The sequence below is a fragment of the Tachyglossus aculeatus genome, chromosome X1 (genome assembly GCF_015852505.1).
Source record: "Tachyglossus aculeatus isolate mTacAcu1 chromosome X1, mTacAcu1.pri, whole genome shotgun sequence".
Lineage (NCBI taxonomy): Eukaryota > Metazoa > Chordata > Mammalia > Monotremata > Tachyglossidae > Tachyglossus > Tachyglossus aculeatus.
The window spans coordinates 85817146-85835098 of record NC_052101.1 but is presented as its reverse complement, the minus strand read 5'-3'; the positions used below and the strand labels follow the sequence as shown (position 1 = coordinate 85835098).

At 48.5% G+C, this 17953-nt stretch overlaps 1 protein-coding gene and 1 non-coding gene across 2 annotated transcripts in view; one reads left to right on the top strand and one right to left on the bottom strand.

Moving 5' to 3' along the window:
- Positions 1–4032: 4032 nt before the first annotated feature.
- Positions 4033–4160, bottom strand: LOC119920187. Its single transcript, XR_005447950.1, has one exon. It is a non-coding gene; the product is annotated as a U6atac minor spliceosomal RNA (small nuclear RNA).
- Positions 4161–15553: 11393 nt separating this feature from the next.
- The window catches only part of SLC12A4 (solute carrier family 12 member 4), a 74968-nt gene continuing 72568 nt past the window's right edge, over positions 15554–17953 (top strand). The window contains exon 1 of the mRNA XM_038772858.1: positions 15554–15727. Within this exon, the coding sequence (XP_038628786.1) occupies positions 15589–15727 (139 nt within the window). The 5' untranslated portion in view covers positions 15554–15588. The remainder of the gene's footprint in view (positions 15728–17953) is intronic.

The following is a 17953-nucleotide window of genomic DNA, read 5'->3' as shown; positions in this document are numbered from 1 at the left end:
GGAGGGGAAAGTGGGCTGGTCCCCAGGGAAGCATCGTGGTTGGAGCACAGAGTGTGCCAGGAACAGGCAGAGAGTTCCCCAGCCCCCGTGGTGCTGGGGGACTGAGGACATGCAGGAAAGCGAGGCTGTATTTACCAAATGTTTCACTTGGCTGGTGGTGAAGAGGGTTCAAAGAGTTACAGCAGTGGACCTGCCTGTACTCTGAATATACTTTTAGTGTCTAATATAAGTTGGCACCCATACACAATCGGGCCTCTCTTCAAGGACGATCACATGAGTTGACTTTATTGGGAAGCTTTATTCTTCATTCATTCAATGATATTTATTGAGCGCTTACTGTATGCAGAGCACTGTACTAAGCGCTTGGGAGAGTTCAATATAACAATAAACAGATACATTCCCTGCCCATGATAAATTACAAGGAACTCTTTGGTGTCCTATCTTGGGAGTATAACTACTTCTGCCCCCTTAGGAGTATTGTTCCAACAAACAAAGAAGAATATGTCTCATTGCCAATTGATTTCAATCAATCCATCAATCAGCATTTTCTGAGCGCTTATTCTGGGTAGAGCAATGTATTAAGTGGGAGAGTGTAATAGAATTAGTGTACAAGATCCCTGGTTTTAAAGGTTTTGCAATCTAGAAGAATGTTAGATAGGGGGCTGGAGGGGGCGGCACCACCTTGTGCCCTCTTTCTCCTTCTGTTGGTCCAAGTCAGGTAGGGTAACAAAGCAAAAACAGAAACAAATCTCCAGAAATTCATTTTTTGGAGGTTGAGTTCGAGAAGTTGCAGTATCTACAGACAGACAGCAGGTGGCGCTTCCTCTACGACTACAGCAAGTCCGCGCTCCAGAGTCAATCTGCAGGAGGTCTGGCATGGGCCATCTCTAAGTAAGCATGGAGTGTCCCACAGGAGAATTGAGGTCTGGGGTCATCTTCTCCATTTCCCCACTCCCCAGTCTAGGACAGTATGAAATTTATGTTGATCGTCCAGACCAGGTGTTCCCTTCCTGTACTTCTCCCACTCAGACAGCTCAACGCCCAGGCTGCTCATACCCAGCACCAGGAAGGACACAGGAGTAGGGTCTGCCCACCTTTTCCTGGCCAATGTCACTTCTGAACTGGCGGGTAGTGGGGTGGGAGGTGAGAGCAGAGCTACAAGCAAAGAGAATGTGTCTTCGCTACCTCTATTGGAAGCCTGAAAGATGCTCAAGGGACTGGCCCAAATAATAATAATAATAATAATAATAATAATAGTAACGATAGGGAAGCAGCATGGATTAGTGGCAGGATTATTCTCAGGAGGATGGGCTCTCTGGAGTTCAGTGGTCACTGATGGTACCTGAAAAAAAAACCTTGAAGCACATGATGTCACACATCACTCCAACATGTAACCAATTATTAATCATATTTACTTAGGGCTTACTTTGAGCAGGGCACTTTACTAAATGCTTGGGAAAGTAGAATAGAATATGAATAGTAATAATGTTGGTATTTGTTAAGCACTTATTATGTACCAACCACTGTTCTAAGCACTGGGGTGGATACAGGGTAATCAGGTTGTCCCACGTAGGGCTCACAGTCTCAATTCCCATTTTACAGATGAGGTAACTGAGGCACTAAGAAGTTAAGTGACTTGCCCAAAGTCACACAGCTGACAAGTGGTGGAGGAGGGATTAGGACCCACGACCTAATCTTTTAGACTGTGAGCCCACTGTTGGGTAGGGACTGTCTCTATATGTTGCCAATTTGTACTTCCCAAGTGCTTAGTACAGTGCTCTGCACACAGTAAGCGCTCAATAAATACGATTGATGATGTTGATGATGATGACCTCTGACTCCTAAACCCGGGCTCTTTCCACTAAGCCACGCTGCTTCTCTAGAACAGAGTTAGTAGACACATTCTCTACTTACAAGGTGCTTACGGTCTAAAGGAGAAGACAGACAATAAAATAGATTGTGGATATCTATTTTTTATGGTAATTGTTAAGCACTTACAATTTGTCAAGCACTTTTCTAAATGCTGGGGTAGATATAAATTAGGTTAGGAGACAGTCCCTGCACCACATGGGGTTCAGAGTCTAAGTAGGAGGGAGAACTGAGGCACAGAGAAGTTCAGTGACTTGCCCAAGCTCATACAGTAAGTAATTGGCAGAGCCAGGATTAAAACCCAGGTCCTCTGTCTCCCAGACCTGTTCTCTCTGTACATGTGTCATAATGGGAAGCAGCATGTTATAGTGGAAAGAGCACAAACCTGGGAATCAAAAGACCTGGGTTCTAATACCTGCTCTGCCATTTGTCTGCTGTGTGACTTGAGCAAGTCACTTAATTTTTCTGTGCCTTAATTACCTCATCTGTAAAATGAGGATTAAATTCTACTCCCTCCTACTTAAACTGTGAGCCTCATTTGGGACAGGGATTGTGTCCAACCTGATTAACTTGTATTTAACCCCATGCTTAGAACAGTGCTTGGAGCATAGTAAGTGCTTAACAAGTACCATAACTATTATTATTATTATTATTATATCACACAGTCACACTTTTTTGCAGAAATCCACCCGATTTGTCCAGAAACAACTCAAAACTAGAGTGTCCCTCTGGAAGACCCTGATTTTTCTCCCTCTCCTGACTGTTCTACAGACATCTAGTTCACCACCCAAGGCGGTGTAAGCTCCAGGGGCCAAGGAGCAGTGGAGGGATGCTGTGCACTGAAAGTACACTGAGTAAAAAGCATAAAAGCATCTAAGCACCAAAGTGGAACTGGACATGGGACAATCCAATGGAAAGTAGACTGTCCATTGGAAAATCAGACAAATGATCACCCTCGTCTAGAGTGAGGTGGGGCTGGCTCAGTGGAGATTTCTCGAGGTCCTGCATTACCAAAAATTTGGACAAGGAATTGCCTCTAGGAGGAGCCTTGATCTTTGAAGGAAGAAAAATTTTCATTATTATTATTATTATTATTATTATTATTATTATTATTAATAGTAATAATAATAATAATAATAATAATAATAATGGTATTTGTTAAAGCACTTACTATGTACCAGGCACTATACTAAGCGCTGGGGTGGATACAAGGAAATCAGGTTGGACACAGTCCCTGCTCTGCACGGGGCTCACAGTCTTAATCCCCATTTTACAGATGAAGCAACTGAGGCACAGAGAAATGAAGTGGTTTGCCCAAGGCCACACAGCAGACAATTGGTGGAGCCGGGATTAGATCCATGACCAGGCCAGTGCTCTATCCAATAGACCATGTTGCTTCTATAATAATTGTTAAATGCTTACTGTGTGCCTAGCACTATATTAGGCACTGAGGTAGATACAAGCAAATCTAGTTGGACACAGTCCCTGTCCTATATGGGGACAATCAATCCCCATTTTACAGTCGAGGTAACTGAGGCACAGAGAAGTTAAGTGACTTGCCCAAGGTCATACAGCAGAAAAGTGGAGGAGCCAAAATTAGAACCCATAACCTTCTGACTCTCAGGCCTGTGCTCTATCCCTACACCACTGTGCTTCTCCCATAATAACTATGGTATTTGTTCAGCACTTACTATGTGCCAAGCACTGTTCTAAGTGCTGGGGTAGATACAAGGTAATCAGGTGTCCCACGTGGGGCTCACAGTCTTAATCCCCATTTTACAGATCAGGTAACTGAGGCACAGAGAAGTGAAGTGACTTGCCCAAGGTCACACAGCTGACAAGCGGCTGAGCCGGGATTAGAGCCCACATCCTCTGACTCCCAAACCGCGTGCTCTTGCCACTAGGCCGTGCCTCTTTGCTATGATGGTATTTGTTAAGCACTTACTATGTGCCAAGCACTGTTCTAAGCTCTGGGGTAGATGTAAGGTAATCAGGTTGTCCCATGTGGGCTCACAGTCTTAATCCCTATTTTACAGATGAGCTAAGCCTCAGTTAAGTGACTTGCCCAAAGTCACATAGCTGACAAGTGGTGGAGTCAGGATTAGAACCCACAACCTCTGACTCCCAAGCCCATGCTCTTTCCACTAAGCCACACTGCTTCTCTAAAAAACTTGGTTAGATGCCAAGACGTCAGTGGCAATGCCTTAACCATATACGTGTTGTAAAGGCCACTAGGACCTCTTCCATCCTTCTCAAGGGGAGTGCTAACCTTCTCTCCTTTCATAGAAGTGAAAAGCTGAGCTCCATTGGGGTCTCAGGGACTCAAAGCCCCAGGTGACTGCTGGGACCACTGAGTCATATTCAGTTCCTGTTGTCCTGGGGCTGAGAGCCCAAAATTTCTGATCAGAGAACAGGCCAGGTGTAACTCTGGGGCCATCTTTCTGCCCCGCCCAGGGTTGGGCTCTAACAATCCACCCTAGGGGCTCCATGCCCGAGCCACTCCCCAGAAATCAAGGGCCTTAGAATTTCAGCCTCACCCCATTTCTCTGGGCTTGCGAGTAATACACAGCCAAGCCACACTTTTTTCTCCAGATACGAGTCACTTGTATAATGCAAATCTTCCATATTTTCTGAGAAACAACACTGGGGAAGGGGACTGTTCTGTACAAGCACATCACCTGCACACAGGCTTTGCAACTAAATTTGGCAGATGTGACTAATTTGGAAACATAGACTCCCAGCTGTGTGCATGTCTGTGCATTCACCAGCACTAGTTGATGACTCATTATGTGAGCTGCGTGTGTTATTATCCCAGGTTTGGCAGTGAGCTACCAATGAGAATGAAAATGAGAATTGGAAATTCAAGTCATATCATGCGGGGGCATGTATTCTCATTAATGTTCCCAGTGGCCCTCTGCCAACCGCCCAGATTATTTTTTTCTGATATGAAGATATTTTAAATGACTACACGGAGCCAGGCTCTGCCAGCGGCCTTGAAGTCACCCTGCTGGTGGCTTCAGGGCCAAGAGGGAGGTGCTGGGCTTGCCTGAAGGGAGGGTTGGCTGTGTGGAGATCTCTCCGGGTCCACCTGTATTACTGAAATATTGGACCAGGAATTGCCACTGTGAGGAACCATGATTTCTGAAGCAGTACAATAGATAGGGGCCAGAACTTCCAAGCCCACCCTCTGAGTGCCTCAGCAGGCCCTCTGCTCTACCTCAGTGTGTGAACTGGAGACCCTCTGGAAATAATAATAATAATAATGATGGCATCTGTTAAGCGCTTACTATGTGCAAAGCACTGTTCTAAGTGCTGGAGCACTGTTCTGAAATCTGTGGAGCCCATGTCACTGATCCCACAGGAAGAAGCAACACTGTCTAGTCGATAGAACATGGACCTTGGTGTCAGAAGGACCTGAGTTCTAATCCTGATTCAGCCACTTGTCTGCTATGTGACCTTGAGCAAGTCACTTCACTGTTCTATGCCTCAATTCCCTCATCTGTAAAATGCGGGTTGCACAGCAGATAAGTGGCGGAGCCAGGATTAGAACCCATGACCTTCTGACTCGCAGGCCGTGCTCTATCCACTACACCATGCTGCTTCTCATAGTAAATGCTTAACAAATACGATTTCAAAAAAAAGAGAAAAATTGCAAGTTGATATTTTTCAGATAATTAAGTTCTTAGGGTAAAATTACCCCCACCCCCTACCCCGCCTTGGCTGGGGGTGCCCACAACAGACGGGTGAATGCCCAGCCCCAGGGTCACACGAGGAATCAGCAGCAGGAGTCGGGCAGGAGCCAGTAAGCCCCATTCATGTCATATACTTGACTCCTTCATCTTTCCACTGTGTCCCCACACAAGGCATCCTGGGGAGAGAGGTTGGGAGGAGTCACCCAATCAAGGGCTCCCACCATTGCAAAAGAAAACAATAATAATTGTAGTATTTGTTTAGCACTTACTACGTGTCAAGCACTGTACTAACTGCTGGGAAAGATGCAAGATAATCAAGTCAGACACAGTTCCTGTCCCACACAGAGCTTACAATCTAAGTAGGAGGGAGAACAGGTACTAAATCCCCATTTTACAGATGAGGAAACTGAGGCACTGAAAAGAAGTTAAGTGACTTGTCCAAGGTCACACAGCAGACAAGTGGTGGAGCTGGGATTAGAACCCAGGTCCTCTGACTCCCTGGTTGAGCTCTTTCCACTAGGCAATGCTGCTCCCGTACAGAAACACACACATCTCCCCACCCCTTGCCCCAATTACAAATAGAAATACAAAAGAGTCCCCTAGTCTGAGTTTGCTGATTTTCCTCCAGAAACTGGGGATCACACTCTGTATCCAGAGTGGAGTGAGGAAATGGAGTGAGGAGGAACACCCCATTTCTCCCTGTCACCATAACCATCATCGTCATCATCATCACTAACAATTACTGATCAGCTACAATGTGTGTAATGCTGTTATTGGGAATATACATAGAAAAATAAATGCTGGCCATGCTGTTCAACAGGAAACTGAGCCAAGAGGAAGAAACTAAGTCTCTCTGGAGTTTGAGCAGGTCAGATGGATCTCATCATCTCTAACCACTGCACAATCTCTACCCTCACCAACTCTGAAATCTCTCTATCTGACCACAACCTCCTCACTTGCCTCCTCTCCCACACACCTCCTCCCCGTAAATCTGTACTATTCCCCCACAGAGACTTCTGATCCCTGGACCACATCCAATTTTCTCAACTTATCATGTCCCATTTAGCCTCCATACCCAAACTACCCACCTTAGATGACCAGGTCATGGGTTCTAACCCCGGCTCTGCCACATGTCTGCTGTGTGAACTTGGGCAAGTCCCAACTTCTCCGAGCCTCAGTTACCTCATCTGTAAAATGGGGATTAAGACTGTGAGCCCTACGTGGGACAACCCGATCACCTTGTATCCCCCACAGTGCTTAGAACAGTGCTTTGCACATAGTAAGTGCTTAACAAATGCCATCATTATTAAATAGATGTTCTCAGCACCACCCTCTCTAATAATAATAATAATGTTGGTATTTGTTAAGCTCTTACTATATGCCAAGCACTGTTCTAAGCACTTGGGTAGATAGAAGGTAATCAGGTTGTCCCACGTGGGGCTCACAGTCTTCATCCCCATTTTACAGATGAGGGAACTGAGGCCCAGTGTCCCGCCGTCAACCCCCCGGCCCACGTCATCCCCCTGGCCTGGAATGCCCTCCCTCCGCACATCCGCCAAGCTAGCTCTCTTCCTCCCTTCAAGGCCCTACTGAGAGCTCACCTGCTCCAGGAGGCCTTCCCAGGCTGAGCCCCCTCCTTCTTCTCCCCCTCGCCCCCCACAATCCCCCGTCTTACCTCCTTCCCTTCCCCACAGCACCTGTATATATGTATATATGTTTGTACATATTTATTACTCTATTTATTTATTTTACTTGTACATGTCTATTCTATTTATTTTATTTTGTTAATATGTTTGGTTTTGTTCTCTGTCTCCCTTTTCTAGACTGTGAGCCCACTGTTGGGTAGGGACTGTCTCTATATGTTGCCAACTTGTACTTCCCAAGCGCTTAGTACAGTGCTCTGCAAACAGTAAGCGCTCAATAAATATAATTGATTGATTGATTGAAAGTGACTTGCCCAAAGTCACACAGCTGACAAGTGGCAGAGCTGGGATTTGAACCCATGACCTCTGACTCCAAAGCCTGTGCTCTTTCCACTGAGCCACGCTGCTTCTCTACTGAACTCACCTCACTTGCTCCCCTGTCCCTTCGTCAATCACGTACCACTAACTCACAGCCCTGGCTCACCTGCACAGTCCTCCTCCTTTAACTCTTATGCTCGAGCCGCAGAGTGCTGCAGGCAGAAATCTAAATATCAGGCTGACTTTGTCCACTTCAAGTTTATCCTTGCATGCTTTAACTCTGCCTCCTCTGCCAGGCAAAACTACTTCTCGACCCTTGTTGACACCCATGCCCACTGCCCTCGCCAGTTGTTCCAGAAATTCAACTCCCTCCTCAGGTCCCCTGTCCCCACGGCTTCCCCCCTCCCTTGCACCCCAGTGACCTGGCCACCTAATTTATTCAGAAAATTTACACCATCAGGTGTGAGCTCCCTAAAATTACCCCTGCCCCTCCTCAGTCTCTCCCCCTTCCAGCCCCGCCTTCAACTCTCCTATCCTTCCCAGCAGTATCTCTAGAGATCTACCTCTTCTCAAAAGCCACCTCCTCCACATGTGCTTCAGACCTCATTCCTCCTCACTTTATCAAAGCTCTTGCACCCTTCCTTCTTCCCTCTCGTACATCCATCTTCAACCGTTTGCTGTCCTATGGCTTCTTCCCCACTGCTTTCAAACATGCCCATGTCTCCCCTATCCTAAAAAAACCCTCCCTTGACCCCACGGTTCCCTCCAGTTATCACCCCATCTCCTTTCTACTATTCCTCTCAAAATCCTTGGGCAAGTTGTCTATGTCCACTGTCTCAAATTCTTCTCCTCCAATTCTCTCCTTGACCCTGTCAAATCTGGTTTCTGCCTCCTTCACTCCACAGAAACTGCCCTTTCAAATTTCCTTCTTGCCAGATCCTTCTTGCCAGATTCTCAGATTTCCTTCTTACCAGATCCAACGGCCTCTACTTCATCCTAATCCTCCTTGTCGTCTCAGCTGCCTTTGACACTGTGGACCACCCCCTTCTCCTGGAAATGTTATCCAACCTTGGCTTCACTAACTCTGTCCCCTCCTGGTTCTCTTCTTATCTCTCTGGCCATTCATTCTCAGTCTCCTTTGTGGGCTCCTCCTCTGCCTCCCACCTCCTAACTGTGGGAGACCCTCAAGGTTCAGTTCTGGGTCCCCTTTTATTCTCTATTTACACCCACTCCCTTGTAGAACTCATTTGCTCTCTTGACTTCAACTACCACCTCTACGCAGATGATACCCAAATCTACATCTCCAGCCCTGATCTCTCTCCCTTTCTCCACTCTCACATCCCCTCCTGCCTTCAAGACATCTCTACTTGGATGTCCTCCCATCACCTCAAATTTAACATGCCCACAACAGAACTCCTTATCTTCCCACCCAAACCCTGTCCTCTCCCTGACTTTCCCATCACTGAAGACGGCACCATTATCAATCCCATCTCACAAGCCCTTAACCTTGGAGTTATCCTTGACCCTTCTCTGTCATTCAATCCACATATTCAGTCCATCATAAAATCCTGTCAGTCCCACCTTCACAACATTGCCAAAATCCGCCATTTCCTCTCCATCCAAACTGCTAGCAGGTTAATACCATCACTCATCCTAGCCTGCCTGAATTACTGCATCAGCTTCCCTTACTGACCTCCCAGCCTCCTGTCTCTTTACTGTCACTCTTCACAACATTCATTTTTCTACAAAAATGTTCAGGTAATGTCACCCCCTCTCCTCAAAAAAACTCCAGTGGTTGCCCATCCATCGATTCATCAAAGGTAAAACTCCTCAACATTGGCTTTAAAGCACTCAATCACCTTGCCCTCTCCTACCTCACCCCGTTTCTTTCCTTCTACAACCCAGCTCCACACTTCACTCCTCTAGTGCTAACCTTCTCACTGTGCCTCCATCTCACCTGTCTCTCCTCTGACTTCTAGCCCACATCCTGCCTCTGGCCTGAAACACCCTCCCTCCTCAAATCCACCAGACAATTATTCACCCCCACTCCAAAGCCTTATTGAAAGTACATCTCCTCCAAGAGGCCTTCCCAGACTAAGCCACACTTTTCCTCATCTCCCACTCCCTTCTGCATTGCCCTGACTTGATCTCTTTACTCTTCCCCCCGCCCAGCCCCACAGCACATATGTACAGCACTTATGTACATATCTGTAATTTAATTTATTTGGATTGATGTCTGTCTCCCCGCCTCTAGACTCATTGTGGGCAGGGAATGTCACTGTTTATTGTTGCATATTGTCTTTCCCAAGCTCTTAGTGCAGTGCTCTGCACACCGTAAGTGCTCAATAAATACGATTGAATGAATGAATGGATAACTTTTGCCAGGAAAGAACCAAGATTGGGAAGGAGCCTAATTTTATGGCAGGATGCATGGGTAGCATGAGAGAAAATCTTTCTTTGAGCTCCAGTGAGCCAGCAGCAGCAACCAGTAATACCTTCCAGGGGCCAGGGTGTAGCAACTGTAGTGGCTGAGTCTAGAACCAACCAGTGAGCCGGGCTAGGACCCTGAAACTACTGGCCAGTGTACAGTGCCTGATCCAAACTGACTTCACCATATGGCTAGCACAAACTCAGTTTTTAGTAGTAGTAGTAGCAGCAGCAGCAGCAACAGCAGCAGCAGCAGTTGTAGTCATAGATGTCTCTATCGTGTGCCTACAGATGCAATCATCTATATTAAGCACTTGGGAAAGTAATAATAGCAATAATGGGATTTTTAAGAGCTTCCTCCATGACAAACACAGGGGTAGATACAAGATAGTCAAGTCAGATACATTCCCGGCCCCACATGGGTCACACAGTCTAAGTAGGAGGGAGTAGGATTTAATCCCCAGTTTACAGTTGAGGAAACTAAGGCCCAGAGACATTAAGTGACTTGCCCAAGGTCACACAGTAAGCAATTGGCAGTCAGGATTAGAACCCAAGTGGCTGTTTACACTCATCATTAGCACTTGTGTAAATATGTATATTTGCCTGGTGGATAGAGCATGCCCCTGTGAGTCAAAAGGACCTGGGTTCCAATACTGGATCTGCCACTTCAGTCAACCAATCAATCGTATTTATTGAGTGCTTACTGCATGCAGAGAACTGTACTAAGCTCTTGGGAGGGTACAATATAACAGACACATTCCCTGTCCACAACCAGCTTACAGTCTAGAGGGGGAGATAGACATTAATATAAATAAATGAATTGTGGATAAAATGCTGTGGGGCAGGGAGGGGGATGGATAAAGGAAGCAAGTCAAGGTGAAGCAGAAGGGAGTGGAAGAAAAATAAAAGAGGGCTTAGTCAGGGAAGGCCTCTTGGAGAAGATGTGCCTTCAGTAAGGCTTTGAAGTCCAGAAGAGTAATCGTCTGTCGTCTGGATCCTCAAATCGTCTGGATTTGAGGAGGGAGGGCTTTGCAGGCCAGAGGCAGGACGTGGGCAAGGGGTTAGCAGCGAGATAGACTAGATGGAGGCACAGTGAGAAGGTTAGCATTAGAGAAGCGAAGTACATGGACTGGGTTGTAGTAGTATAATGAGGTGAAGTAGGAGGGGGCAAGGTGATTGAGTGTTTTAAAGCCAATAGTGTGGAGTTTTTACCTGACGTGGAGGTGGATGGGCAACTACTGCAGGTTCTTGAGGAGTGGGGAAACGTGGACTAAACGTTTTTGTAGAAAAATTATCCGGGCAGCAGAGTGAAGTATGGACTGGAGTGGGGAAAGACAGGAGGCAGGGAGGTGAACAAGGAGGCTGGTACAGTAATCAAGGCACTGAATCAGTCATTTGTCTGTTGTGTGACCGTGGGCAAGTCACTTAACTTCTCTGTGCCTCAGTTACCTCATCTGTAAAATGGGGATTAAGACTGTGAACCCTATGTAGGACAGGGACTGTGTTCAACCTGATTAACTTGTATCTACCCCAGCACTTAGTACAGCGCCTCACACATAGTAAGCATTTAACAAATACCATTAAAAAATACTTATTCTAATTCCAGTGCTTGTGAATATTTTTGTCTATCTCCCCCCAAGAGTGCAAGTTCCTCACAGACAGAGAGTGTGCCTTGTGTGTTTATTGTTCATTTCCTACTTAATACTTAGTAGGTGTTAAATAAATACCACTCCAATATTGCAGAATTAAATCCAAATCCAATTATCTTTCCTTGTGGGTTTCAGGAGCTATTTCAGAGAAGACATTTATCCTATCTCCAAACCTTACCTCTACTCTTCCTGCTGATGCACTCACCTAATCAAAATGAGGACAATTGAAATGTCACTTATTTTACAGTTTCCCCAATCTCATATAATACTTGAGAAGCAGCGTGGCTTAGTGGAAAGAGCATGGGCTTGGGAGTCAGAGGATGTGGGTTCTAATCCTGACTCCGCCGCTTGTCAGCTGTGTGACTTAACTTCTCTGTGCCTCAGTTACCTCATCTGTAAAATGGGGATTAAGACAGTGAGCCCCACGTGGGACAACCTGATTACCTTGTATCTACCCCAGCGTTTAGAAGAGTGCTTGGCATATAGTAAGCACATAACATATAATAATAATAATAATAATGATGGTATTTGTTAAGCGCTTACATATGCCATTATTATTATTATTTCCTATTCATTTTCCTCAACCTGGGCAGGTGGACTACAGAAGGGCCTTAGGTTTTTTAATTGGTTTTTGTTTTTAGTGTGGAATTTCTTGACAAAGGTATTCATGATTCTTCACTTATATGGCACCATTTTTATGGTAATCCTGTCTATGTTGTCTTTCACATACCGTGCCACATCCCTGCCTGGAGTCTGATCCCAGTTTTTCCTCTAGGGTTTATAATCTGGAAGCACTTTATTTTCACTTATCCTAAGTCTCAGTGATGTCATTCCTATGGGTCAGTGTGGCCCTGGTCAGAGACCCCCAGACCAGTAAATTCAGTAGTCCAGAGTGGGAGAAGTGAACTCTAGGCAGCAACCTTCCTTCTAATTCTTAGAACACTCACCCCAACTGAGGCTGGGGATTCTTTATACCCCACTAGGCAGAGAAGCAGCAAAGATAGAGCACGGGCCTAGGAGTCAAAAGGACCTGGGTTCTTGTCTGCTGTGGGGCCTTGGGCAAGGCACTTCACTGCTCTGTGCCTCAGTTATTTCATCTATAAAATGGGGAGTAAGACTGTGAGCGCCATGTGGGATATGGACTGTGTCCAATATATCTTGTAGCTACCCCAGTGCTTAATACAGTTCCTGGCACATTAAAAAAAAGAAATAGGCACTTGGAAACTCACCCCACCCCCACAGCACTTATGTACATAGCCTTATACTTTGTTGTTTCCCCTACCTGTAATTTATTTTGATATCTATCTCCCTTACTAGATTGTACACTCCTTGAGGGCAGGGATCTTGTCTACCAACTCTATTGTACTGCCCTCTCCCAAGTACTTAGCACACAGTAAGCACTCATTAAGTACCATTGATTGACTGATCTCCACATTACAATGTGGCCACTTCTGGGACGTAGTCAAACTTAATGGCTTACTGGGGAGGGGAAGGTTTTGCTTTGGTTTGGTGCTCTGAAGGATTTTGGGAAGATTGGGATTTCCCAGCCTAGCAAGTACAAGGGCAAGGCTCTCAGGAGAGGGACCAAGGTTGGTTTTCTCCCTCACAGGGCCAGCCACCTTGTGACTGTGGGCAAGTCATTTCTCTGTGCCTGCTTCCTCATCTGTAAAATGGAGATTCATTCATGCATTTAATCGTATTTATTAAGCGCTCACTATGTGAAGAGCACTGTACTAAATGTTTGGGAAAGTACAATACAACAATAAACAGTGACATTCCCTGCCCACACCGAGCTCACAGTCTAGAGGCAGGGAGACAGACATCAGTACAAATAAATAAAATTACAGAGAAGTACATAAGTGCTGAAGGGCTGTGGCGAGGGGGTGGGGGGAGACAAAGGGAGCAAGCTGGGGCGATGCAGAAGAGAGTAGGAGATCAGGAAAAGTGGGGCTTAGTTTGGGAAAGCCTCTTGGAGGAGACATGCCTTCAGTAAGGCTTCGAAGAGGGGGAGAGTAATTGTCAGGCAGATTTGAGGAGGGAGGGCATTCCAGGCCAGAGGCAGGATGTGGGCCAGGGGTCAGCGATGAGACAGTCCCAGATGCTAGACAGAAGAGATGGAGGCACAGCGAGAAGGTTAGCACCAGAGGAGTGAGTATGCGGCCTGGGTGGTAAAAGGAGAGACGGGAGGTGAGATAGGAGGGGACGAGGTGATGGAATGCTTTAAAGTCAATGGTGAGGAGTTTTTGTTTGATACGGAGGTTGATAGGCAATCACTGGAGAGTTTTGAGGAGTGGGGTGACATGCCCTGAACGTTTCTGTAGAAAGATGATCCGGGCAGCGGAGTGAAGTATGTACCAGAGTGGGGAGAGACAGGAGGCTGGGTGGTCAGCAAGGAGTCTGATGCAGTAATACAGACGGGATAGGGTGAGTGATTTCATTAATGTGGTAGCAGTTTGGATAGAGAAGAAAGGGCAGATTTTAGTGATGTTGTGAAGGTGGGACCGACAGGATTTGGTGACGGATTGAATATGTGGCTTGAATGAGAGAGAGAGGAGTCAAGGAAAACGCCAAGATTACGGGCTTGTGAGACAGGAAGGATGATGGTGTCGCCTACAGTGATGGGAAAATCAGGGAGAGGACAGGGTTTGGGTGGGAAGGAACTCTGTTTCAGTACCTGTTCTCCCTCCTAGTTAGACTGTGAGCCCGGTGTAGGATAGGAACTGTGTCCAACCTGATTATTTTGTGTCTGCCCCAGCCTTAGTACAGTCCTTGGAACCTAGTAAGTGTTTAACAAATACCACAATTACTATCGTTACTGTTCTGGGTTTTCACTTCTGACTTTTTTGAGCTGAAGGCATCTGTCCGGTGTCCTGGCCTTAGCAGCCCAAGTTGGAGGACATGGCACTACAGCGGAGAGGGCCTGGGCAAGCCTTTTAAACTGACAGAGGAGGTGAAGGCAAAAGCCAACTCTATTGGACTGTCCCAAGTGCTTAGTACAATGCTCTGTGCACAGTAAGCACTCAATAAATATCATTGATTAATTGATAGGTGAGGTGGAGCGGGAGGATTCCAAGATCCTTTCTGTGCTTCTTCTCCCTACCTCTTCCCCTCGTTCCATCCCTTCCCCCTCTTCGTTTGTATTTTTTTAATGGCATTTGTTGAAGTACTTACTCCGTGCCGGGCCCTGTACTAAGTGCTAAGGTAGATTCAAGCCAATCAGGTGGGACAGTGCATGTCCCACGTGGAGCTCACAGTCTCAATCCCCATTTTACAGATGAGGAAAACGAGGTCCAGAGAAGTGAAGTGACTTGTCCTAGGTCTCTCGGCAGACCAGGGATTAGAACTCAGGTCTTCTGACCACTGGGCCCACTCTCTTTTTTTCTGGCAGGCCACGCGGCTCCCCGTTCCCCACCTCTTTCGCACGGTCCTGGGAGTCAGAAGGACCTGGGTACTAATCCCGGATCCACCACTGGTCTGCTGCATGACCTCGGGCGAGTCAATTCACTTCTCTGGGCCTCAGCTACCTCATCTGTAAAATGGGGATTAAGATTGTGACCCCCCAGGTGGGACAGGAACCGTGGCCAACCTGCTGAACTTGTATCTACCCCAGCGCTTAGTACAGTCCTCGACACACAGTAAGCGTTTAACAGACCCCTTAATTACGACTATCATTATGATTATGATCTCGTCCATCGCGTGCGAGGGTGGCCCCCCGCGCGGACCACCAGCTCGCAAGTTCACTTCCTCGCAAAGTGCTCGACTCGCCGGTCAAGGGTAGGACCGCCGGCAAACTCCGTCCCCCTCTCTCCTTCCTCCCTGGGCGGTCCCAGGCGGGGGGCGGGCGGGCGGAGGAAGTGAGCGCACGGGGGAGGAATGCGGGCGGGGCCGGGCCGGGCCGGGCCGAGCCGAGCCGAGCCGAGCCGAGCGGGGTTGGCTAGGGGCAGCCGAGGCCGGGCCGGGCCGGGCCGGGTCAGGAGCGGGGTCGCCGCTATGCCGCACTTCACGGTGGTGCCGGTGGAGGCTCCGCGCCGGGGAGACTATGACAACTTGGAGGGGCTGAGCTGGGTGGATTACCGGGATGCCAGCCACGGCGGCGACGAGGATCCCTACGACTCGCTGGGCTCGGACGGTGAGGGCGCGACCCCGGGCCCTGCGGGGCCCTCCCGAGAGGCTCCAGCCTTGCCGCCGCTGCTGCTGCTGCTGCTGCTGCTGCTGTCTTCCTCCCCTCTCCCCAAACTTTCGCCAACTCTCCGGCGGGCGGGCGGATCCACCAGTCGCAGCCCCCGCCCGCCCGGCCCTCTTCCTTCTTCCCTCCCATCTCTCCTCCATCTCTCCTCCCTCGGGCCGGGGCTCCGGCGGGGTGGGGACAGCGATGAGCCCTGGCTGGGGCTGCAGACGTGGCCGGGGAGGGGCGGGCCGGGCCCGGCCGCCGCCCCGCCTCTGTCGCCCAGTGGCGCGGAAACTCCGCGGGGGAGGTTTGATGCTTGAGGTCCCGGGCCGGGAGGCGGGCGCTCGTGGAGAGGCTCCCTCGCCGGCCAGCCAGGGGTTGCAGCGTGGGGTTGGAGCCAGGGGTTGGGAAGCAGCGTGGCTCAGTGGAAAGAGCACAGGCTTTGGAGTCGGAGGTCAGGGGTTCAAATCCCGGCTCCGCCACTTGTCAGCTGTGTGACTTTAGGCAAGTCACTTAACTTCTCTGTGCCTCAGTTACCTCATCTGTAAAATGGGGATTAAGGCTGTGAGCCCCCCACCGTGGGACAACATGATCCCGTTGTAACCTCCCCAGCGCTTAGAACAGTGTTTGCACATAGTAAGCGCTTAATAAATGCTATCATTATTATTATTATTAAGGACGGGGCCGGGAGTCTCCTCGCTCCCTCACCCATACCCTTCCTCCTCCTCCTTTCACCGAATAGACCGGCCCCAGGGCTCGTTCCTGCGGGGAGCCTGGTTCCCCCTTTCGCCTCCTCCCCGTCCCCCTCAACCACCTCTCTTCCCCTGCTGCGCCCCATCGCTGGAGCCTTAGGGGGTGGAAACGCGCAGGGTCGTTAACCGAAGTCTCCCGGGTCTCCTCGAAAACCGGCCGCATATCTCGCCGGCGGCTACAGTTCTTGTCCTGGAGAGGACCGGACCGCCGCTTGGCCGGGAAGGGCAGATCCGCTTGATGATTCATATAGCCGCACGCCTCGATACCTCTAGGGAAACCCAGGGATGGAGAGTCAGCCGTCAGTCGGTCCTGAGGCCCAGGGGCTGCGGAGAACTCCTCTGGGATTCCATGGGATTGCCCGAGTCCAGTTACTGAGCCAGAGTCAAGTGTACGAGAAGTGCAGAGAAGGCCAAGAAGGAGAAACGTGCATCGGAACAGACGCCTCACCCCCATGGCTCCACTGGAGTTTGGCCCCTCAGATCCACCAGTGGTGTTTATGGATCCTTGATTGGGTGCGGAGCCCTGGAATGAAACAAGCGCTTGGGAAAGCATCCTATATTTGCTTAGCACAATCCCTGCTCTCGGGGAGTTTACAGTCATCGGCCCATCATTTGAGGAAAAAGATAAAGCAGCTATTCTTGTTGATCTTCATCAGGGACTATGACAGCAGAGAGTTCACCCTAGTTGGGAGCCAACTGGCGTTGGGAGCCAAGAATTCAGAAGAGAGACCTACACCTTGTAATTTCCCTATCCAGAGCTCCAATGAGACCCTTTCCATCATAATAATAGTAATAATAATTATGGCATTTGTTAAGCACTTACTATGTGCCAAGCACTGTCCTAAGCACTGGGGTAGATACAAGGTAGTCAGAGTGTCCCACATGGGGCTCACAGTCTTAACCCCCATTTTACAGATGAGGTAACTGAGGCACAGAGAAGTGAAGTGACTTGCCCGAAGTCACACAGCAGACAAGTGGCGGAGCCGGGATTAGAACCCATGACCTCTGACTCCCAAGCCCGGGCTCTTTCCACTAAGCCATGCTGCTTCTGTAGACAGACAGGGTACAGCCTCTGTCAGGGTCTGCATCTGAATATATTGCTCAGTCCAAGTGGAGGGAGGGAGGGTGTGTGTGTGTGTGTGTGTGTGTGTGTGTGTGTGTGTGTGTGTGTGTGTGTGTGTGTGTGTGTGTGTGTGCGTGTGCGCACGCGCGCGCGTGCGTGCGTGTGTGTGTGAGGTTTTGGTGACGGATTGGATGTGAGGGGTGAACGAGAGAGCAGAGTCGAGGATAACACCAAGGTTGCGGGCTTGTAAGATGGGAAGGATGGTAGTGCCGTCTACAATGACGGGAAAGTCAGGGAGAGGGCAGGGTTTTGGAGGGAAGATAAGGAGTTCAGTCTTGGACATATTGAGTTTTAGATGGCGGGCAGACATCC